The sequence below is a fragment of the Ursus maritimus genome, unplaced genomic scaffold (genome assembly GCF_017311325.1).
Source record: "Ursus maritimus isolate PB19 unplaced genomic scaffold, ASM1731132v1 scaffold_7, whole genome shotgun sequence".
NCBI classification, from domain to species: domain Eukaryota; kingdom Metazoa; phylum Chordata; class Mammalia; order Carnivora; family Ursidae; genus Ursus; species Ursus maritimus.
Window position 1 is genome coordinate 64,265,728 of NW_024426885.1, and position 23,834 is coordinate 64,289,561.

Consider the following 23,834-nt stretch of genomic DNA (forward strand, 5'->3'; position numbering starts at 1 on the left):
TAAACTCACCATGTTGAGACTTTTTGTTATGAATGGATGTTGAATTTTGTCAAATGCTTTCTCTGCATCTACTAAGATGATGGTATGATTTTTAGCCTTCATTTTTTATGTGGTATGTCATGTTGATTTATGAAAATTGAACCATCCCTGCAGCCCTGGAATAAATCCCATTTGATTGTGGTAAATGATCCTTTTAATGTATTGTTGAGTTTGGTTTGCTAATATTTTGTTGAGGATTTTTGTATATCTCAATAAGGGATATTGGCCTGTAGGCTTTTAGTTTTTTGTTTTGCAGTGTTTTTGTTTGATTTTGGTATCAGGGTAATGCTGCCCTCATAGGATGTATTTGGAAAATTTCCTTCTTCTATTTTTTGGAATAGTTTGAGGAGAGTAGGTATTAACCCTTCTTAAGTGTTTGGTAGAATTCACCTGTGAATCTATCTGGTCCTGGATTTTTATTTATTAGGATTTTTTTTTTTTTAATTACTGACTCAATTTTGGTACTAATAATTGGTCTGTATAAAGCTGGAGTTTTTGAGGCAAGTGAATAAAGAATTTTAGACCCAGTGGATTCCATCTTTCCCCTTAGATTCCCTAAGATCTCTTAATTTGAGGGGCCATCTGTTTTTCACTGCTGTACCCAAACACAGGGAATCACCTACCTCCCACTCCCTTTTGAATAGAATAGTGTAACTTACCAAGGAGTTTCAATAAACAAAATCCAGGTATGCACAATAAAGTTAGAGAGCTCAAAATGCAACCGCCCTCCCCACCCCAACCCCACATACACAAAGCCCAGATTGAAGAGATACTTATCCTCAAGTTCCAGGGTCAGCAAGAAAGCAGTGAGCTAAATGGACTCTGGGAATCAGCGCTTGTCCTTGGAGTCATTGGGGTCTTCTTTGGATTTCCCTTTTGAACCTATGAATTGTCAAATTTCATAAATAACAGAAGTAAAAACAATTTACCACTGAAGTAGTAATCAGTAAAAGTTTATTGTGCACACATCAATAAGATAGTTCACAAACCAGGAGCACGCAAACTAAAACGTGGGATGAGGCTCAGGGTTATATTATTATAAAGCAGCTTATGTAGTGGGAAGGCATGACTGTATATTGTTCATAGTGATTAGATAAAGTATCAGCATTTTCTTAAATTATAGGGAATTGGTTTTGTCTGCTCAGAAATTTTTCAAAGCTGGCCTCAGTTTGTTTTTTATTTTAACAAAATGTTCCCAAATCAAACAAACAGAATGAGATAAATATTTTTTTTTTTTAAAGATTTTATTTATTTATTTAACAGAGAGACAGCCAGCGAGAGAGGGAACACAGCAGGGGGAGTGGGAGAGGAAGAAGCAGGCTCATAGCGGAGGAGCCCGATGTGGGACTCGATCCCGGTACGCCGGGATCACGCCCTGAGCCGAAGGCAGACGCTTTAACGACTGCGCTACCCAGGCGCCCCGAGATAAATATTTTAATTGTCATGCAGAAGTCACCAGAAGTCTTCAAGATTCCAAAAGAGCTTCATTGAAAGATTCATTGCAAAAGGTTGATGAAAAATTAAAGACCCAATGATACCTAAAAACAAAAGGCTTCTTAAGACTGATATGTTTCTTCTAACTCCCCTCTATCTTCCTTTTCCTCAGTACTGTATTTTACTAATCCCCTATCTGAGTTGACTTTCCACTCTGACCATAAACCATAAGATCATAAACAAAAATCCATCAAGTTAGTGGCCATACAACTGCAACAGCTCCAATGCCAGAAACGAAAAAACCCTGTTTCACTTCCTAGAGGCCCATCATCAACACACTGACCCAGAAATCAGTGTCTCATTTGTAATCAATGGGATTACTGGAAAAAAACATTTTCCTCAAAGGTTTTTTTTTTTTTTTTGTCCAGTTCTTCCACCCCAACTCAAATGCCCCCATATCTACCCTTGAAGGAGGGCCCCCATATGGGCTCCTCTTAGAGTTGCCAGGACTTCAAGGAATTCTCTAGTAAACTCTTACCAGTTGCTCTCTTAAATAGCCAAGGGGAAACTAAATTAAAATTAATGCTGGTAGATACCAGAACTACATTCTCTAAACCCCACTCTCTTTGGAGACTGCAGATGGGATCTTGGGAGAACTGGCAGAAGCTGGTAAAGGCTAAGAATTCTTACTGGAGTTAGCTCTCCTGACCTCTTTAGTGCCTGGTTGAGGGAGGAAAGTGAGATTTCATGTTATCCCTTCCCTTCTAAATTCAGACTTTTATGGATTTGGTTTTGAGGTCCCCATTGGTTATAGATCCTTTCTCTCCCAGGGACAGCTATTGTCTTCTTGTTTGTATTGTTTTATGTCCTAAGACATTGGCTTGGTTTTCTGCCTGCTGGGGGCATGCAGGTTGTTGGGTTCTTGTGTATACAGGCAGCTCAAGAATCAGGGCACCCAAAATACAGCCAGACAGAGATGTGGGTTGCAAATCTTCTTGCAGCTGGGGTTCTACTGATTATTGCCTACTCTCAGGGGGAATTGTCTGTCTTTCTTTTGGCAATTTTTGGAAATGGCTCTGGATATTGGGAAGCTAGTATTTTTGAGTTGTTTAATACTGTCAGGAATGTTTACTGTTTGTCCCAGCTGAACCTCGACAAGATATTTGCAAGGATTTCTAAATAGCTTTATGGCCAAATTGTAATCTGATATTCAGAGCCTGATAGGAACTTTTTTTTAAGGTCTTCTCTGCTAAGCTAAATGTACCCAGAGGAAAGAAAAACAAAGGCAAACTTTATCCAAGGACAAAGCTCTAAATCTAGTACATAGGGATCTTTTGATTTCCATCTTAGTTGAAGATTTTCTTCCTGATCTAAAGAAGCAAATAGATAATGTAGTTGGATGGGTGGGTCAGCCTCCTTGATGTCATTCAGATTGCAACCTAATTCTTTGAGGAATTAAAAACAAGTGTACTTTTCTTATAAACTGAGTCTTTACAAGAACATAAGTGAATCTCTGGAAGCAATTCATCCACTTTTCCTTTTTTAAAACCAATCCCCAAATTCCCCTATTCATCTCAGAAGGTGGTAGGTATTATAAAATTCTAAATTTAGGAAACAAAAGTCTTTGGAGAAACTTGGATTCTTATTCTGTGCCTTTGAGATGTGAATGTTCTACCTGGTCTTCTCTAAGAACTCTTATCTACGGAAGCCATCTCTTTGAAATGCAAACTTTAGGGAAGTAATTTCCATCTAAGGGAAAAAGAGGAAAGGCTATTTGGAGCCTAGGCATATGAAAAATCTTAAAACTCTTTCCCACAAACATTATAAAAATGTGTAAGCCATCTGAGCAGGTAATCTAACTTATTCTATCTGCCAGAAACCAAATTGGATCCAACTCTTCTTTTAGAGGCTACTAAGTTGTATATTATTTTACCTGTCCTGTGGCTAAAATTTGAGCTTAAAAGCTCTAAGATCTCTCTTTATATCTATCTGTATGTTTGTGTAGGTCTGTATATTATAAATGTGTGATTTTTTCTATCTCTGGATGGTATTGACAAATTAATTTGTACAGTTATATTTATATATAAACATATATCAAATATGCTCACAGAAAAATAGAAAGTAACCGAAATGTTTCTCAAGTTTGTTTTAACCTAAGATAATCTTGTAAATAAACATTAATTTAAATTTGTTGGCTTAATCAAAACTGGCATGTCTTTAGAGATATCAGTATTAAATATAAGCAGATCTATAACTTTTATTCTACCTAGGTTTACTAAAAGTTAAAGAAGCTCTTGTTGTCTGTTTCAGAGATGAGAACAAACTGAGGGTTGATGGAGGGAGGTGGGAGGGGGATGGGCTGGATGGGTGATGGGTATCAAGGAGGGCACTTACTGTGATGAGCACTGGGTGTTGTATGTAAGTGATGAATCACTGAATTTTACTCCAGAAATCAATATTGCACTGTATGTTAACTAACAAAATTTAAATTAAAAAAAAAGGACAATTTCATGAATGAATAAACAGCAAATCACCTTTTCATGAGTAATGTAAACATAATTGTTAATCACAAGTAAATTAAATAGAGGTAAGTAAGATAAAAGTTTGTAAATGAACTTTCCAACAATAATTATGCTTTTTTGTATATCTACTTAAAAGTAGTTTCCAAAATCTTTTTGGTAACTTGAAACCTTAATATTATTCTGAGATAAGCTAAATGATGGATATAGATTGAATATCTAGATCATTTCCAAGGACTATAAAATACTGAAACATTAACTACTGAGCATAAGTTATCTACTTTTGTCTTCCCTTTACAGAAGAACTAAGGAGGTAATGACCTATTAGTAAACATGTTTTGTCTACATTGAAAAGTTTACTGAGGAAGAAGTTATTTCTAGAAATTATGAAATATATTTATAAATTTGCCTGTCCACACTTGCTTAATTCTTAGTTTTTACTAGGAATTTAAGATTCTAATGGTAATAATTATAATCAGTATATATACTTAAAACTATTTCAAAATAATAAGGGTGAAAGTAAACAACTGTGAATGAAGAATAGGTAAAGAAAGTAAAATGACTATTTCAGAATGAGAAAGAAGGAAAAAACATAGTAAGTAATCTGAATGAGTATAAAAAGTTCTAGAACTTTTGTGGAAAAGGAATCTTAGGAAAAGAATGTCAGTTGTGGTCAAGCTGGCTAAGATTAGAATGGATTTAAGGTTTTTTTTCCCTAAAAAATGAGTTTTATTATTAAAAGTACACTGGTGCAAAATTAAAATTTGGTTTTCTCTCTGTTAAAAAGATAGAGTATTCTTGTGCTATTGGTCTGCTCTTGATAAGTGATTGTGAAAAGCTTTTTGTTTGTTCACTTTACTTTTTGGGCAATCTACCTAGAAAGCAAAGTTTGTTTTTGTTTTTGTTTTTGTTTTTTGCCTTTGCATGTTTCATGTTTCATGTTGTTTTTATATCAGGTTTTTAATTACTTAATAGAACCCAGTCTTCTTAATATTAAAAGAGCTAGGTCTCATTCACAACAACATAACATTTTGTGTTTGCCTTTCAAATCTTCTATTGCCAATTTGGTTAAATAGATAATTAAGTATTTGATAATGATCTATAGTCCTACTTAGTCAAATATTCAAACCTTTTAACATTTTGACAACTTCCCCAAATTAAACTCTAAATGGAGTCTTCTTGACCTCAAAGTATTATTGATATATCCCAGAGGGACCCTGGAAATCTCAAAAGATTTGTTTCTCACCTTATAAAAGAGAGACGTTAAACAAATCAGGTTTATTTGATATGTTATATTATGTAGAAAGCATTGTCAAATAAGTATTGATAAACCTTCTTAGGTTATAGGTATATGGATATATGTTCCTAACATAGATATTCCAGAAATTGTTTATAGTGTTTCTAGAAATTTATCAATACTTGAATGTCCAGTTGTTATTCTAAATTATTGTATGTCACAGAAATAACTACATTTCACCATCAAAGGAACTCTCATCAGGTCTTTAACCATGTGCATTTTAAAGTATTTTGTTACCTTAAGACAATCATTTTTTATTGTGATGATTTTGCAAAAGTAAGATTAATGGAAAGGACTCTACCAAGTGCTTTCATCCACCAACACTGCTGCCAAATTACAAGGTGTTTAAACTTGGGTGTTTATTTCACAACTGAAGAAGGCTCCCCCTGACATCTGGTCCTGTGAAAATAGAGACATCAAAATCAAATTGACTAGGAAGAGAATTAGCTGACATTGCTTCCTCCCCAAATATTAAGAATATTTCTTTCCATTTCGCCTTTCTTTCCAACAATCCTTTTCCTAATTCTTACACCATGAAGGTCTTTGTCATTCTTTTGTCAACCTACTGCCTTGCCCTGGCCTGGAAAGACATTGCCATTGTTCACATATCTCAGACCATTACAAAAGCAGGTTATCCAACCTCCTGTCAACTGTTGGATTTACTGTGATGCTGGTGATTCCATAATTCTTCCCATCACAAACTTCTCCCTGATTTCCAATGCCTCAGTTTCTCTGGAATACACTTTGGATAAACACTTCTGAGAAGTGGAGACTGTTACATAAAATACATAAACAAGCCAATTGGCTTAAGAAAGTGACTCCTTCACTGGGTTATTTCTTTGATCTATTTAATCTAAGTTGGTTTGCATGGGGATTGTGGCATTGGAAAGTTTGAAGTGTCCTCCAAACACTGTGTATTATTCAGTTTATAACCATTCTAATAGTCTCCCTGATACACCATATTTTTTCAAAAGCTTTAAATGCATGCATGCAGCCACTGGTAACGAGACAAATGGTCTTTCTCTTCCTAGAATGACAAAAAATGAGATGAAGAAACTGCCAACTAAGGGACCAAGACCTTGAAATCCTAACTCATGAATGGCAGTTAGAGATTCATCCTGATTCCAATATCAACAAGGAGTGTTAGCTCAGAATGGCACTAATACTTTAAATTTTGATCAATACTTTCAGTACAACTGAGAATTTATCAAAAGGAGGGAAACTGGTAATATTAATTTGTATATTGGGCCCCAAAATGGAGGCCATCTCAGTGGCCTAGCCCATGTCACAAATCTAAACAAAGTCAGCCTGCACTTGGCTGAAAACACCTGTCAAGAAACCCTAACATCAGGGGCGCCTGGGTGGCTCAGTCATTGGGTGTCTGCCTTCAGCTCAGGGCGTGATCCCGGCGTTCTGGGATCGAGCCCCACATCAGGCTCCTCCGCTGGAAGCCTGCTTCTTCCTCTCCCACTCCCCCTGCTTGTGTTCCCTCTCTCGCTAGTTGTCTCTATCTCTGCCAAATAAATAAATGTAATAAAATAAAAAAAATCTTAAAAAAAAAAAGAACCCTAACATCAGTAACAATCTTTCAAGTTAGCCTTAGCTAGCTTATCTTACCTAGAAAATAGACCTGCTAGCCTTATAAGGAAATCCCTGAATTTCTAGCCATTTATGCCCTGTTTCCATGTTGCCTCTTCTTGCACTCTATATTGCTCCTTCTTCCCCACAAAACCTTAGGAAGAGGCACTCAATGAATGTTCTATGATTTGCAAAGTGGACAAAATAGCATAATTTGAATGTTTATTTTCTATTAGAAATTCTTACAAATATAGGCAGTAAACTGGGTGATATCCCTGTATTTCAGAATAGGAAATGAGGTCAGAGGAGAACCTACTTTGTGGATGTGTGTTGGTTTTGAACGTATGCTTGTCTTTCTCCATGATTTATTTCTGTGTTGAAATAGTGACCAAGGCAGGCAGAAATTATTTTGAAAAGAGGTCTGAAGAAACAGTTCTCTAAGTACCATGTCTTAAAGTTCCAGAACACTTAAAATAATAATCAGACACACATGTTTAGAAGATATTATAATCAGCTCTTCCAGAGCCTCTTTTCCCCCAACTATAAAATGGATGTGATAATCCAATAGTTCTTTTAATCAGGGACAAAGGTCTTTAAAACCCTCAATTATTCAAAAGGACTTTAAGTCATTTTCACAGATGTGTGCAGATTTAAGGTAAAAAGAACTCTGAGGTGACATAGTATAGGGTAGATTTATAACACATTGTCTGTTTGTTCTAAGAGCTGAATATATATACTTTTCCAAACTATGGAGATATCAGATGTATTAATCATCTAGTAATTAGAGCTCTTGGGAAGAACATGCTTTCATAATGCAAGGCATGGTTATTAGCAATGGAGTGATTAGTTATAAACCCACTTAATTTAAAATTTAAGCCAACAGGTGAAGAAAGTAAATTTTTAAATCAATTTTGGAATAGAAGGGACACAGATAAAACCTCAAGTGTGAGAAGATGAAAAATGTTAATATTTTGATTGACCACACATCTTGAAAGGAAGATTTAAAGGATGTGTAGGTCTCTGAGACCCAAGGGCAGCATTCTGGTTCGTCAAGCTGAGCAAAAACTAGGACTAGGACAAAACGTTTTTTTCTTTCTTCTGGGTTATGGATTTGTACAAATTGGGGGACTTGGAAGGATCTGAAACTGTGACCATTACATTGGATCAAAACTAGATTCTCTCAAGTTCTGTAACAGTCAGCTGAATTCACTGAAATCCCAAAAAGGACAAAATATTATATTTCATTATTTCTGCTTAGGGGCAGCTAATTTTTCCTTGACTCAGCTGAGGTTCTGAGCCTCTCAATCTAATAGACAGTTTCTCTCTTATCGTGTATACTATCCTAGCCTCTGCTCATGGATCAAAAAATAACTGAAATAATGTTTGTTTTACAGATGCCTTACTTATGAAATAGCTCAGAGCTAAGTCAATTTAATTGCTCCTGCCTACAGCAGAGAACTAACAAATCACCCCACCAAGGCGAGAATTGGGGTGTACAGGGCACAAAATCAAAGGAGAGGGAATGGCTGGGAGCAGGAGGGAATGATGTAGGATCACTTGTCTTACAGGTGCCCCTCCAGCCTCTGCCTGGCCAGGTACTAGGAAGACAAGCCTGGTGGAGAGGGTCTTGGCTTCTCCTTCCTTCATTTCCATTGGTCAGCTTGGACTTGCCAATGTGGCAAACATATTACCACAGAAGTAAGCAAGTTAGCGTCTGCCCTCTTACACTTAGTCTTTGTCAAACAGTAGATTTTAAAATTCTTTGGGGGCAGGATTGCCTTATTCACTTTTACATAACCTCCTTAATTGTCAACATCCTTGGTTTGTGGTAGGTGATTTCTTTTTAAGTAAAAATATATCTCCATCATTTTAAGGTAAACACTGTGCTTTAATGTTCTAGAATTTTTGACAGGGGGTGTCATAGCAGATCCCAAACAGAAACGTAATGAAGCTTAAATGAACAAAGCTAATTAAATATGTTCTTGTCCAGATAGTGTCACCTTTGGGGGGTGGGCGGGGAGAATATGTTCTCTTAGTCATACGTGAGTACATTATCTATTCTAAGAACTTTCTTTGGCAGTCCTAGTTAACCTTCTCACTGGTCAGGCGGTGGAGCCCAATTGCAATAGGGATGTGAACTCATTAAGGTGGTGAATCCTGGTCTCTCATGTGTCCCTCTGTTATAGAGGCCGATAACCATGATTGAGTATTACTGTTCTTGTTATATATTTTTTTCTTTATGTCCTTATGAATAAATGATACCTGGCAGCACAATACCTTTGGAAGCTACTGTTTTATTAATTTAGTTAGAATGACATTCCTTTTCCTTCTGCCTTCTCCCTTTAAGGAAAAGCATGAAATTATTTTTAAAAACTAGGGCAAGTAAGAATTGGGGTTTACTCTCCCATTTCCTATGAGGTTCTTGAGTAACTTCTAGACTCTTGAAGTATAGAAACTTGAAACAAACATTCCACCACAAAAATAGGTTTGCTTTTGATAAACTCATTTGGGTTAAGTCTTTGAGGGTTTCTGTAACATAACTTTCAGAATATTGAGCTTCAAGGGAATTTTTATAAAAGAAATCTTAGCATTCATAGCTCCCATCTGCTGTGCACGTCCAGTTGAGAGGTACTAAGAGATGTTGTAATGACATCTTGTTCAACAACTTTGAGACCTTGGGAATATTATCCCCGTTTTACAGATAAGGAAGCAGAGATCCTGATAATTGATGTAACTTGTGTAAGGTCGCATACCTTGCAAATCGTAAGCAGAGTTATCTCACTCGAACCCATTGCTGGGGAAACTTAGCCAGTATTTGGGTAGTTGTAGAATTTTTCACAAGCAATTGCTATGTCCAGAGTGTCTTTTTGCTGAAAGCTGGAGGCTTAGAAAAATGGAATTAAAGGATCCTGGAAGAATAATTAATCCCTTTCCTTATCTCTGCCCCAACTCCCCACTTTAACCCTCTTGTAGGAAGGCGTTTATATAATTTTGTTTTGTTTTTTAATTTTTTAAGAAGATTTTATTTATTTATTTGAGAGAGAGCAAGAGAGTGAGAGCATGAGCAGAGGGTGGGGGAAGGACAAAGGGAGAGGGGGAGGGAAAAGCAGACTCCCTACCAAGCAGGGAACCCAATGAGGGGCTTGATCCCAGGACACTGAGATCATGACCTGAGCTGAAGGCAGATGCTTAACTGACTGAGCCACACAGGTGCCCCATAATTTGGTTTTAGAAGCTTGTGATGACTACTTGGCAAAAAGTCCCATCACATTATTCTAGTGTTTTGGAAAAGTGACTTCTGAGATATCTGGCATCTTGGCACTTGTACTGACCTTAACCCACACTCCAAATAGGAAAGCTTGGTCTATGTTGCCACCACAGTGTACTGTGCAGTCAGACCCAGACGTATTGCAGCACACAAATATTTTCATTGCATGACAGTAGCCATCTGGATTTACTGAATTTCTCACTGATTTTAGTTTTAGTATTTCTTTTATCAGGTAAAGAGGGGCTACCTCGCTGCAAAGAAATCTTGTCAATTAGAGGTTTGACACAGCCCCAAAACTATAGTGGTTCAACTGTTGAATGTATATAAATCTTTCATTTTTAGTGTATGTCTCCTCATAGTGAATCTAGATTCATTTTAGCTTGGATGTGTTTATGATATTCCCTAGAAAGTTTAACATTCTGGAGTTCTAAATTAATGCAGAGATTGCATCATGGGATGATCAATAGAGTGATTTCTTTGGATGCAGTGTAGCTAATGGCAAGTGTGTGTGCATGTGTGTGTGTGTGTGTGTGTGTGTGTGTGTCAGAGGGAGGGAGAGAGAGAGAGAAGAGCATGCTTGCATGCTTGGGGTTTGGAATTTATAAAAATGATGTGTTCCTTAGATTTCAGGCCAACTTAAATTTCTTTCCTATTATAGGAATAATGTATATTTATTGTAAAAAATGTAGATGAGCCCCAAAAAGGAAAAAAGAGAAAGGACTGACATCTTAGAGTTAGTCACTGTTAAGATTTTGGTATCTCAATCTGTATGTGTGTGTATCCATACATATGTTCATTTTTATAAAAATGAGCCAATGCTATAAATATTCTAGAAATTATGTTTTCAGATATATCTATTTATTTGATATTCTTCTATAATATTTTTAATGTGAAAATTTTCATGGTATGGTTATATTGTATCTCTTGAACATTAGATTTTTCATTATTTTTCTCTCTATTCTGTAATCTTATAGCAAGTGACTGATACAAAAATGTTTCTTAAATTTCAAATTACTTATTGGCCCCCTTCCCCAACCATAGCCAGTGGAGTGTGTTTTGTTTGTGCTCCCCTGCCCTAAGCCTCACTCCCAGCTGAAGCACACTGTGGGACCCTGTGGTGGGATGGCTACTGACAGCTCCACTACTTTTGCTGTTTCTTCTTGCAGGAAACAGAGCACGTGATACCCAGCCAGCCAGAGTGTCGGGGAAGAACAGGAACATCCGCTCACGAGAGTCCACAAAATCATTCCTTCAGGTGCCAAGAAACAGTCCGAGTTCAACAAAGGTGGGCCTCTTGTTGTCAGAAATTGTACTGTGCCTGGTGTTGCTTTCCCAGAAATGCTGATGCCATGCTTGCCACTCCCCCACAAGAGGCAAGGCTTTCTGATTTTGACTGGCATTCCTTACAAGTCACAGAAGCTGCTTATGAGGCTGTGAGAGACTATCATTGAGTCTGAGTTGAGGGAAATGTAAATAACCCACTGTCTCTGCCTTCATTTTGGAGATAATCAGCCTATGGCTCAGAGAGGAGAGGAGATAGTCTTGGAGAAAGAAATGCTGATTTCATTTTGTCCTCTTTTATTCCATGCTGGAGCTGATTAGGTTTTCCTCTGTGATAATGATAATTAGGGATGACAGTGCAGACATCAAGCCAATTTCTTTTCACACATTATCTCATTTAGCCTTTTCCACTTCTTCATAAGCTGAGTACTTATAGCTCCATTTTATGGAGGAGAAGCCTGAGGCTGGGACACATTGAGGCACTGGCCTGATGTTGCACAAGTGAGAGAGCTGAGCCAGAATTTGAACCTATGAATGTTGGATTACAGAATAGCAGGTGTGGCTTTTGTGCCGATCCAAGTACTGTCCTTGTGGCACTTGAAGCGGCCTGGAGCTGGCCTCTCTGGTCTGCTAGACCTCCCGGAGACAGCCCTGGGTCCAGGGCAAGGACGTAGGTGGAAAGCTGTCTGCAGCAAGGTTGGCATGGCATTCTGATGGGAGCCTGGCGTTGCAGCTGTCCGTGGAAAGTCTCTTCTGGAAATAAACAGAAGAAAGAATTCAGCTGCTAGTTGTGTCAGCTGTCTTTGTAGGATCATGTGTGCAGCGTAATCATAGCCCTCACTCCGTGGGAAGGGAGTGCTGTGCTTCCGAGCATGACCTTTAGATTTTTTTTTTTTTTATGGCAGCACAGCCTAAATGAATCAACAACTACAGAGAAGTTGGCTATGCTATGTAATTTTGCTTTAAAATATTCAGCATACTTAATTTAGAATCGTAGAGCCCCAAAAGGTTGGAGGGGGCCTAAAAGCAAGGTGACCCTCTCTCCAATTGGATTCGTAGGTGTCTTGTATCACCCTCCTCACAAGTTGCCACCTCTTTTCTGTTTATTCTTGTGTGACCTCAGGTCAGGTAAGACTCAACCTTGTCCTTTCTCTGCTGATTGGGGCATTCGCCTTCCTATTTGAAGGCTTATTATAATGAAGCTGTTTTAGACTGACTAGAACCAATTTTGTGCAGTGATGTTGTCTCCCCTCCACCACACTGGTGACTGCCTTTCTCAGCAAAAACAAGGCCAACTATATACCCGTGCATATTTCAAAATAGTAACACACAACAAAGCAAAAACCAAAACTGTTATTTATTTTTTGTGTGTGGAATGTACGGCAGCCCTTTGGGGTGGATATTCCGCAGAGGCTAATCAGGAAAAATGAGGTTAGCAGTGAACCTTCTCAAAGATCCTTGATGTTTGGTAACTTTAGATCACTTTATATCTCATCTACAGTGGGGAAAGTAAGTGGTAATGTTACTGTTATCAGAGGGCAAGTCAGAAATTTAATAGGATTGTGTGATGGCAATCATTTACATATGATTAGTAAGAGCTAAGAGTATGGAGTTAGAATAGTTTTGATGAGGAAATGTACTGGGCAGCAGTTCTTACATTTGGGGATGGGGAGTTACAGTTGAATTTGGATTCTCAGATCTATGGTACCTTTTCTCAGAAAAACAGAGATGCACGTATACACAAGTTTGTAACATCTTAGAAGGTTCCTAGACCTCCTCTGCATGTCATTGAAAGGAAACGAATACAGACAGGGTCCCTGGGCAGCCTTCCTCGTTAAGTCAGGTTTGTCTCTCCCCAACGACCTGGCCATTTCTACACCTTAGCACACCTCCATAAGACCCCAAATACCTTGTCCTTTTCTTCTTCTCCCTTCTAGTCTCCAGGTTCCACCGGGATCTAGCCTTATGATCTAGCACCATTCCAGAATATTCTGTACCCCAGTGTTGGCAATCACAGGACCTAGAGTTAAGTGTCAGACCAGAAGAGTGTTAGGCCACTTATGTCTGGTACTATTAAGTTTAGTATTTAGATTGGGCTGGTAACCTTTAAACTAGAGTTATTTGTCATAGCCATGGTGGCGTCACCTAGGGACATTCTAATGAAACTTAAAAAAAAAAAAATCTCAAAATATTACAGGGATTTTGAAACTTGATGAACTGGTGAAATGAGATCTGAGGCTAAAAACAACTTTGAGTCAGGTATCTCACATTCCTGATAACATTTCTCTTCCCTTTTAAGCCAGCATATGGCCAGGTTCAGGCATACGGTGCTCAATAAGATCTTGATAGAGACATGATACTGTAACAGTATGCTCCAGACCTAGGTTTGGCTCCAAGTGAGGGAAGGAACCAGGCTAAATCTCAGCAGGTATAAAATGCCACCTTCTTGGGGGATGGGGGGGTGGGGAGATTTTTATTTGCATAAGGAACACTTTGAAAAAGAGAAGAAAGATCTCTTTGCCATCAAGGGGTCACATGTCACTTCGATGAGCATCAAAGGAGTAGTTAGTCTTCAGAGAATGAATGCATCCTTGTAGAAATGAGATTTTGGAGCTCACTGTGTTATAAGGTGGGAACTGATCTTCGCTTGTCTGCCAAGGAGAAATAGTTCATCCCTTCAGCTCTTTCTAGCACAAGGGCCCTGTATCTGTGTCTGTGGATGAGCTTCAGGGAGGTTTATGTATGTTTTCCCCAAAGTTTGACTGTATATTTATTATATTGGTTTTCTGTTGCTACTGTAACAAGTGACCACAAATCTGGGGCTTAAAACCACACACAGTTATAATCTTATCGTTCTGTAGCTATCCAACATGGGTCTCCTTGGGCTAAAATAAAGGTATCAGTAAGCCTGCAATTCCTTTCTGGAGTCTCAAGGGGGAGAATCCATCTGTTCCCTTGCCTTTTCCAGTTTACAGAGGCTGCCTACATTGCTTGGCTTGAACCCCTTTCTCCATGGCAAAACTAGCAACATTGCATCTCGAGCATTCGTCCATACATTTCCCTCTGACCATGACCGAGAGAGATTTTCTGATTTTAAGGATTCATGGGACTAGATTGGGCTGACTCAGGTAATCCACAATAATCTCACTATTTTAAGGTCCTTAACTTGATCATATCTGCAGAATCCCTTTTGTCATGTAAGAGTAACGTGTGGAGTGGGACAAAAAAATGAGGACACAGACACCTTGGTGTGTGGGGGGGGCGATTATTCTACCTGCTACACCAAAGTTTATTTTTCCAGGGAAAATCTCTAAAGCATTCATCAGAATCTCATGTGGTACTCATGACCCCTAAAAAGTTTAGAAACACTATCCTAACGTCTTTCTACCTCTTAGTTTGCTTGTTCTCCAACAGAGCCAGCCTCAGACACTGATTTCATCCTCTCCATCCTCTTTCACTGCATCCTTCTTCCTACTTGCCACGTTCTCTCTGTTCTTATATGATATTCCTCATACGGTGCCCCACAGCAGAGATCTCAAGTTTGGTGTCCTGCGGTTTAATCTAGTGTCGAGATACACTTGCCTTGTAGAATGTTTTAAAATATTTTGATTCAATATTTGAAATTCAGAAATTTTATAGATTTGGGAGATTCTTTTTGAAAAACTAAAGATGGGATAACCCAGGGCCTATATTCCTATGAGACAACAATTAGCAGGAGTTGAAGAGCAGCTGTCCTTTTTCCCGCAACTCCCACCTGGATCTGCTCCCTTATTTATGCTCTTAGCCTGGCTTCTACAGGCATTTGATTTATAATGCCTGTTTTAATCATTTTCTTCCCAGCAACTGCTCATCCTGGGTACTCTAGCTGCCTGGAGCTAAGCCCTAATAAGGTGATGTCTGATAATGTCTCGTGCCTCCTTTCCAAGATGATGTATTTACATGTTAACTTGAGTTTTCATTGCATCTAAGTGGAGGGGCTGTGTATTACCCTACTCTGGCATGCTCTTCAGTACCTGCAGCTTTTCAAAACTTGTGTAATTATAGAACTGCATTTGGTTAGAGCAAGAATGAAGCCTTAGTAATCATTTAATACAACCCTCTCATTTTCTAGTTTGACACCCAGTGAGGCTGTGATTTGCTTAAGCCCTTGCTCCCCTTATAACAGAACCAAGACAAATGCCATCAATCTGTTCAGAGCAGTCACTTGATGAATATGCATCATTTTGATTGATTTTTTTTTTTTATATAGCTACAGCCAGTGCCAATCCTATGAACCCTCAGATATGACAAAGGAGGATTTATGAATGCAAGAGAATACTAATGAAGCTGGGGATTTCTTACCCAGCTAAGTAAATTTACTTTAGAGAGTGATTAACTCACTTGTGTTTAAAATATTGTATTAAAATTTATGACAGCATTAAACTTTTAATGTCGTTAAAGACCTTGTCTGTATAAACAGGAGCTATTCTATAGCATTGTGTCACTGCTAATTAAGTTGGTGGTTACATTTGCGAATTGGAGTTTATTAGCCTCTTCATCTGGAAGTCCCCAGTTAGAGGGGGTTGAAGATTGGTGTATTAGCAAGAATAATGGCCTTTGATGGCTTTGACTATTTTTGTGACATTCCAGAAGAAAGAAAAAGCTTTGTTGCTTTTTTGGAAAGGGGAAGTTTTGTTGGCAGCAACTTTTCCATGGGGAATAAATCCTTTCAGCTTTTGTTTTTGAGATAGACAACTTGTCTGTATTTTAATAGCTAATTGTTTCTTATTTAAGTGTTTTTCATAGAAGTAAGCAGAGTCTTAATGAGTTCTGCTAAAAAGAGAAAGAATGAGTAAGAGAATGAGCACCCAAAGATTTTTAATAACATAGTAGATAAGATGTGCCTTCTTGGACTGTACCAGACAGGAGCTCTACATGTTGCCAGTATGTTCTTATTTGTGTGCTCTTAGGATTTATCTCCCCTTTTCCCCTCCCCTCTCCTCTCCTTTCCCTGTCTCTCTGTCTTTCCCTCCCTCCCTTCTTTCCTTTTCTCTTTTCTTTTTTTCTTTCTTTCTTTCTTTCTTTCTTTCTTTCTTTCTTTCTTTCTTTCTCTCTCTCTCTCTCTCTCTCTCTCTCTCTCTTTCTTTCTTTCTTTCTTTCTTTCTTTCTTTCTTTCTTTCTTTCTTCCTAGTGCAGGGGGGAGAGAATGAATGAGGTATAAATAAAAAAAAAATTAGTTTGTCTTGACAATGTTTTGAGACTCCCTGCTATACAGTTGGGTGATGGGTGGGCTCTGAAATGCTTGCTTTGCCTACATTGCATGGGAAGGGAACCTATAGTGAGGGCTCTTCTTCATCCCCCCATCCTGCCTCCCTCCTCATGGGCTCAGAAATAGTCTGATAGAATGGAAAGAACATTCAAATTAAGAAATGCAGAGTCTTATCTCATGTCTCTCAGGTGACCTTGGTCACTTCATGCAAATCCGTCAGTCCCCTCCTCTAACACAAGTTTGGGTCAGATGATTTCTCCGCCCCCTTCTGATTCTAATTCTAAAAATGCTCAACATTCTAGATGTTTAAAGGATTAGATGTGGAAAGATTTTAGCCTAATAAAACAAGCTCTTGCAGTCACAGATAAAAATAATTCCTCCTCCGTGCTGTAGAGCACAAAAATATCCTACACCAAATCACCAACCCCTTGAACTGATTGACAAAGAGCCCACACTTGATTATTCTGGGAGTGAAACCCTCCTTTATTATTATTATTATTATTATTATTATTATTATTATTATTGAGACTGCCCTTGTTTACTTTATACATTGTTAGCACTTTCTCTAAACAATGATTAGGCATAAAGATAAAAGGGAAACTCAGAGACATTCTCTCATTAAAAATAATAATAAATGGGACATGATTATATTGGAAAATTTAAAAAATCCAAGGAAATAAAAATTTCCTGTAGTCTTACAACCCCAATATGACCATGGTTATCCATTTGAGTATATGTTTTTGTATCGTTGCTATTGTTTTAAGTTTTTATTTAATTCCAGTTTGCTAAATATAGTGTTGTATTAATTTCAGGTATATAGTATAGTAATTCAATACTTTCATGTATCACCCTGTGCTCATCACTGGTGTACTCCTTATATTGTTGTTATTGTTTTAATGTGGCATAAAAAAAATTGTGTATGAAAGGGGCTTCCTGATACATTCGGGTTGAATTCACTTCAAACAGGTTCCAGAGTATAAAGCTAGACCAGAATGCATTCTGCATTCTGACTATATAATCTTTATATGTAAGTTGAATAATAATGTAGTGGGGTAATTATCACCAACCTCAGCTTCATTTATGGCTAAAGTGAGCAAATTTGATTTTTCATCACAAATACTCTAACATCACCATTTCCTACAAGGAACATATTTTACAAACTTCGGTGTCATAGCTTCGTGTTAGAAATAATATGTCTAGGAGATGGAACAAAAAATTTGTCCTTAATATCTCAACATCTTAGAAAACTGCTTGGCCTAACTTGAACTAGATTTAACAGACGAATTTCAATAGTGATTGTAGGAGACAGAGTGTGCATATAAACTTAAATCTAATTTAAACCTGACCAGCTGGTTAGACACTGCGTGTTCCCGAGGCCATGGGAATGAGGCTATTCTTTAACTTACTCTTTATCTTCCCAAGGAGGCAATGGCTACTCTAGTGTTTCTGCCGTAGTGTTCATCTACAGGGTTATTCCTTTCCAGGACTAATGGGCAATACTAGACACACACGAACACATCCACACACAGCTCCCACCCACGCTTTTTTCTATTTTTTTTAATTTTTAACCAATGTATTTAATTGGTATGTATAAATTATTTTCGTATATATGAAATCTTAGACATTTCTGTGTAACTTGTTTGTCCTACTTAATGTTGTATTTTTCCATATCGTAAAATATTCTAAAGTATTAATGACTATAAAACATTCCATTCTGTGAATATATCATCACTTACATAACGAATTCCAGATTAGCATGTGTTTTGATTACTTCTGTTATTTATATTTATAGATATTGCTATAGTAAGAATTGTTTAAAAATATTTTTATGTACTTCCGTTTTAGTTTTTTTTTGGTTTGTGCTTAAGGGTAAAGCTGTCTAGGCATGGGATTTGAAATGATAAACCGAAAAGAAACATGGGAGATAAATTTTTCTGTTAGCTGATCATGAAAGAACATAGGAATAAAATGGATAATTGATAACTTTGAGAGAATTAGATAGAAGGTCACGTGGTTAGATTTCTGTATGTGGCGACATCACAGGATAGTGACTCTGGGTGGAACGTTTGAGACAGTTCAGTCCAATCCCTTTCTCCATACTTGTATATTCTAGATATTTCTGTTTCAGCCACTAGCCCTTATGGTTTTCTAGTTTAGATTGTGCTTGGGGCAAAGTGGCTCTGGCTGCAATGTTCCCAGGGAACATTTGGAAGGCATCCCAGGTGTGGAGCGATTCTTTGATGTGTGGAACAACCCTGCACATCTCAGGGATTCTGGAATCTTTGGTTGTAGCCCATAAAATGTCAGTAGTCTCCTCCAGCCTCTGCACCAATCACAAATCGCCCTTAAATTTCCTAAATGCTTTCTAGAGGGCATACCACCACCCCTACCCCCTTGAGAAACATCAATCTTCATGATGGATATTTAAAGCTGTTTTATGAGAGTCTTTATTAACGTGGGTATGTGTTCATGATTTATTTATACATGGAGAAGAAAGCAATTACATAACAGAATTACGAGGTGATCTTATTTTTACTTAACATATAATTATATACAGAAACTTATACTGGAACGACATAAATCGATATTTTATTGGTGGTTATTTTCAGGTGGAATGATTAAGGGTGATGATTTTAAAAATATTCTTTTTGCTTTCCAGATTTTCCCCCAATGAGTTCCTCTTAAGTTTGTAACTGGGAAAATTATTTATAAATAAAAAAAAGTAGTACATACTGTTCAGAATATAGAACCATAAATAAATTTGTTGCAGTCACTGCAATCATATTAAGTAATTTATTTTCTGTTTCTTTGAACTGTTTTATCTCAGTTCGAGGTAGACAGGAATATTAGGAAAGTATTAGAGGAGAATGGATTTTTAAAATTATTTTTGTTAATTAGAAATAACGAGCAGTGCCAGCCTTTCAGTGCTCCCCTATCATAGAGTTCTAATCAAGAGAACCCCTATGACTCTGTAGATGCCAGGGGCGAAGGAAATACCAGGGCCCATTTAAAGGGGAATGGGGTCCAAGAGAAGAAACTTGAGAAGGTGGAAGCAGGAGGTTTTTAAACAATGTCTTGAATTTAACACCAATACAAGAAAACAACTTTGGCCACACTGAACCTATTGAATAAATCCAGACACACATAATAGAGCCCTTGGGAGGTGCATGTGGAGGGCCAGTTCCCTAGGGAAAGGAAGGTTGTTGTCAGAAGTAGATTAGACATAAAAAGTGCTGGGAAGATTAAATCACTACACTGCTGGCAACATGGGGGCCTGGGGAGAACTTGGAACCAGCAAAAAGTGTCTGGCGTGCCCTGTCAAACTTGAGTGCGATGAAAGCATGCAAGAACCAGGCTCCTCTGACTTGCCTTTCTGATCATTAACTCACCCTAGCCCCTCAGACCAGCACTAATCCAGGTCTGTTCATTTTGTGCCAAGACCACATTGGTAAGGACAGGGTACTGTTGCAGGTATATATGGCATTGGTTGTTTGCTTTAAAATGGAATGATAGCGAGAATCCTATCATAAGGATAGGAGAATCCAGCATAAGGAATAGCAGGTGTAGAGCTACTGGCTTATTCAAGATGTAGACAAGGGCCGTAAGGCTGGAGAAATTGAACGGCAGAGAGAACATGTCACATGGCATCAGAAAGTTTAGCAGGACCCAGACTGCACAGGGCCTTGTAGCCAGGGTATGGATCTTGGATTTTGTTGAAGTTGAGGGAGCCATTGGAGACTATCAACAGGAGAAGGACACATTCAGATTTACATCTTTAAAAGACCACTCTAGGTGGTGTGTGTTGTGGGGAAGCAGGGACACAGTGGAGGCAATGAGTGCATCATCCATGTGGGAGATGATGGTGGCAGTGACAACGGAAGAGGGAAGAGGAGAAGGGAAGATTAGAGACTCATATCTTCTTTTTGGAAGAGAAAGGAAACCTTTAATAGGGAACAGGCAGGATTTAGGCTTGTTTAATATTAATGCTTGCTTAAGTCCTCTGTGCCTTTTCTTAAGTTCTTTTGTTCCTAGCGCTATCCTGATTCATAATTTAAAAGCTAGAATGTTGGAAGGCCAAGTACCAGATGTAATATCACAGTGCCCAGTGCAATAATTTAATTGTCATCAAATATTTACCTGCCATTCAAATTAGCCACCCCCCCACCATTAATTGTGATCTCCTGTCCTCTTTATCTGTCCCTAAACTAAATCTTCATTTGTATGATTTTTTTTTCTGTCCCTGACTCAGAAAGAAAGCTATCGTGTTTACTTTGTAATGTTGCTCACTTGTTTACTTAGTTTCCTCCAGAAAGCAGAGCCTCCCAGAAAGCCTTGGGTACAGGGAGGTGATCCCAGGAAGCAGGAAGTGGGGGGAGGAAGAGCTGGAAGCAGGTGTGTAGCTGAGGTTACCACTCTGGGCAGCTGGAGATCAGGCCCCTGAAGACTCTCTGAGGAACCTTGTAAAAAGTCCTCAGATATATCCCTTTGAAGTTTGGGGGGCTACAGTGTTTATTCACACACTGCCATCTGGGGGCTGGCTGAGGGTTGTCCCCGGAGGAGGTAACTCCCCAACACTTCCAGGCTGAGGGAGTGAGCTCTGCCTCACAAAATTCTTGAGGCAGGAAAGTGAAGAGACTTGGCAGATGCTGAAAGGGGGATAATTTGAGTGAGCAGAGCTGTCCATGGGGCTGAAGCATCTTCTATGACCACTGCGCTTCCCGGGCTGATCACTGTCTGGCACAGGAAGCAGGTGTCTCATAATCGCCTACTAAGTGAATAGAAAAAATGAGATATGCAAAGAAGTACTTTGTATCCAGCTCAGCAAACCAGGTGCTACTATCATTATTAATAATGATGTATTAGAATTTCTGCTCCCAATGGATCCTGTGTCCTCAACATCCCTTCCCAAACACTTCTTTCTGATTCATGGAGTGTTTTTGAACCACACTCATGGCAAGTCTACCTCCTGTCTTCTCTCAGTCCTCACGCTGGTCTCATGGGTCTTACTGTCCATCCATTCTCTGGGCATCGGCATGGTTCTGGCTGTTTCTGGTCTCTACTCCATCCCACCAAGGTGAGGAGCGGTATCTATTCCAGTGCGGCTGGGCTGCCTTGTGTTCAGTGTTTCTCATAGTGTCTTCAGGGACATGACTCTTCCCGCTTCTGGAATGTGTTCCCTGGGAGGCCAGGCCAGAAATACCCAGGGCACTCCTGTACTCACAGAAGTGCCCCTTACCTGTGCTCTTTAGCCACTGGTATCCTCCTGTGTTGCTGAACTTGGACTTTTAGGATAATATTTCCCAATTAGAAGTCCCCTGTATTGCTTGTTAAACACATGTTACCAGTGCACTCCTTTGAAAATTCAGATTCAGTAACTGTGGGGGCCGGGAATCTTTTTAATAACACTGATGGATTGTAATTTTCAGAGAAGTATAAAGGGAGGTAGAGCTTGGGTTCTAATAATTACTGACAGGGCATATTATTAGAGATTAGCATTCTGCCTCTAGCCATAACCTCCTTCTCCCCTCTATGGGAGTTTGTTGACCTAGACAAGTACATCCATGGGTTGAAAAAGCTCATGAACATCTGTTGCCTTCTAGTTCTGTTTTCTGTCAGTGCTCTCTGTGTGTCAGGGTCATTTCAAATTCAGTGCCTTGGTTTCTTTGTCTTTGAAGGTGGCTGCCCAGTATTCGATCTCAGTCATTGAGCACAGAAATTTGGTTCAGAGGAAAACACCAGTAAGAGAATGTCTTTAATATAGCTTTGACTCCCTAGAGAAAGACATTTTTTAGTTACTGGTATTGAGGGTTGTTATTGTTGCTAATAATATTACTGGAATTTATTGGCATCTTGTCTGTGTCTGCATATAGAGCTATTGTTTGTACATAAAGAATGTTTTGCTCAGATGGTTGTCCTCTTGGGATATACCTTTTGTTTTCAAAAGAGTTTCAGGAAACAGCAGTCATACAGTCAGCCGGCAGTCATCCGGGTATACATTAGTGTATCCCATGTTGCTTTCTGAACAGAGGCTCAATTTAATGCAGTAGAATATCTTGAACTCTTCAGAGTGATTCAAAGTTCAGCTTGGTTCAGCCTTAAGATTCTCATTCTATATGAAGCACTCTGAAAAGTGTACTGGCTGCTCTCCTCTTACTCTTTTTGCCCAGGTTTTCTAAATGTGGGTTAAAACACCACTTGTTAATCTTCAGCAGGTCTCTTCAGGGAAGAAACGTATCTACTTGTCAGAATGAGAGTCACCCCATCCTGCTATTCCTGCTAGCATGCTGCAGATGGAGGAGAGAGCATGAATTTTATCATAACCATCGTATACACTTGGGAATGTACCAGAATTAGCATCTGTCCATAACCCTGGGATGAATACTTTATTATTTTTTAAAGATTTATTTATTTATTTATTTTAGAGAGGGGGAAAGAGAGAGCATGAGCAGGAGGAGCAAAGGGAGAGGGAGAGAAAATCTCAAGCAGACTCCACGTTGGGCATGGAGCCCAACGCAGCGCTCAATCTCATGACCCTGAGCTTGACCCGAGCCAAAATCAAGTCAGTTGCTTAACGGACTGTGCCACCAAGGTGCCCCAGGATAAATACTTTATTAATAAACATATGAGTGCCTGCTATGTGCCAAATGTCACCATTAGCCCTAGAGATAAAAATAACAAGCAAGGCTCACAAGGTCCCTGCTCCATAGAGTGTCATCATGAGAGAGAGAGAGACAATCAGATAATTATGCAAATACACAGTTAAGGGCTATGTTATGGAGCAAATGAGGATCATAATAGAACAGGAACATGGGACTCCTGGGTGGCTCAGTCCGTTAAGCGTCTGCCTTCAGCTCAGGTCGTGATCCCAGGGTCCTGGGATCGAGTCCCACCTTGGGCTCCTTGCTCAGAGGGGAGCCTGCTTCTCCCTCTACCTGCTGCTCCCCCTGCTTGTGCACTCTCTCTCTCTCTCCCCCTCTCGCTCTCTGACAAATAAATAAAAAAATCTTAAAAAAAAAGAACATATAAAAGGGAGACTTGATGGTGAGCTACCTGGTATCTACAGGATAAATGTATTGATTAGGAGAGAAAGTGGATAGGGAACAGCATTATGGGCACAGGAACAGCACATACAAAGGCCTGAGGTGGAAATGAGCATGGTGCATACAAGAA

General features: G+C 38.9%; 1 protein-coding gene across 7 annotated transcripts in view; it reads left to right on the top strand.

The window, feature by feature from the left end:
* FAM13C (family with sequence similarity 13 member C) overlaps positions 1 to 23,834 on the top strand; it is a 136,890-nt gene that overhangs the window by 40,308 nt on the left and 72,748 nt on the right. For all 7 annotated transcript variants that reach the window (XM_008695912.2, XM_040623818.1, XM_008695907.2 and 4 more), the window contains one exon: positions 11,302 to 11,420. In XM_008695912.2, the coding sequence (XP_008694134.1) occupies positions 11,302 to 11,420 (119 nt within the window). The remainder of the gene's footprint in view (positions 1 to 11,301; positions 11,421 to 23,834) is intronic.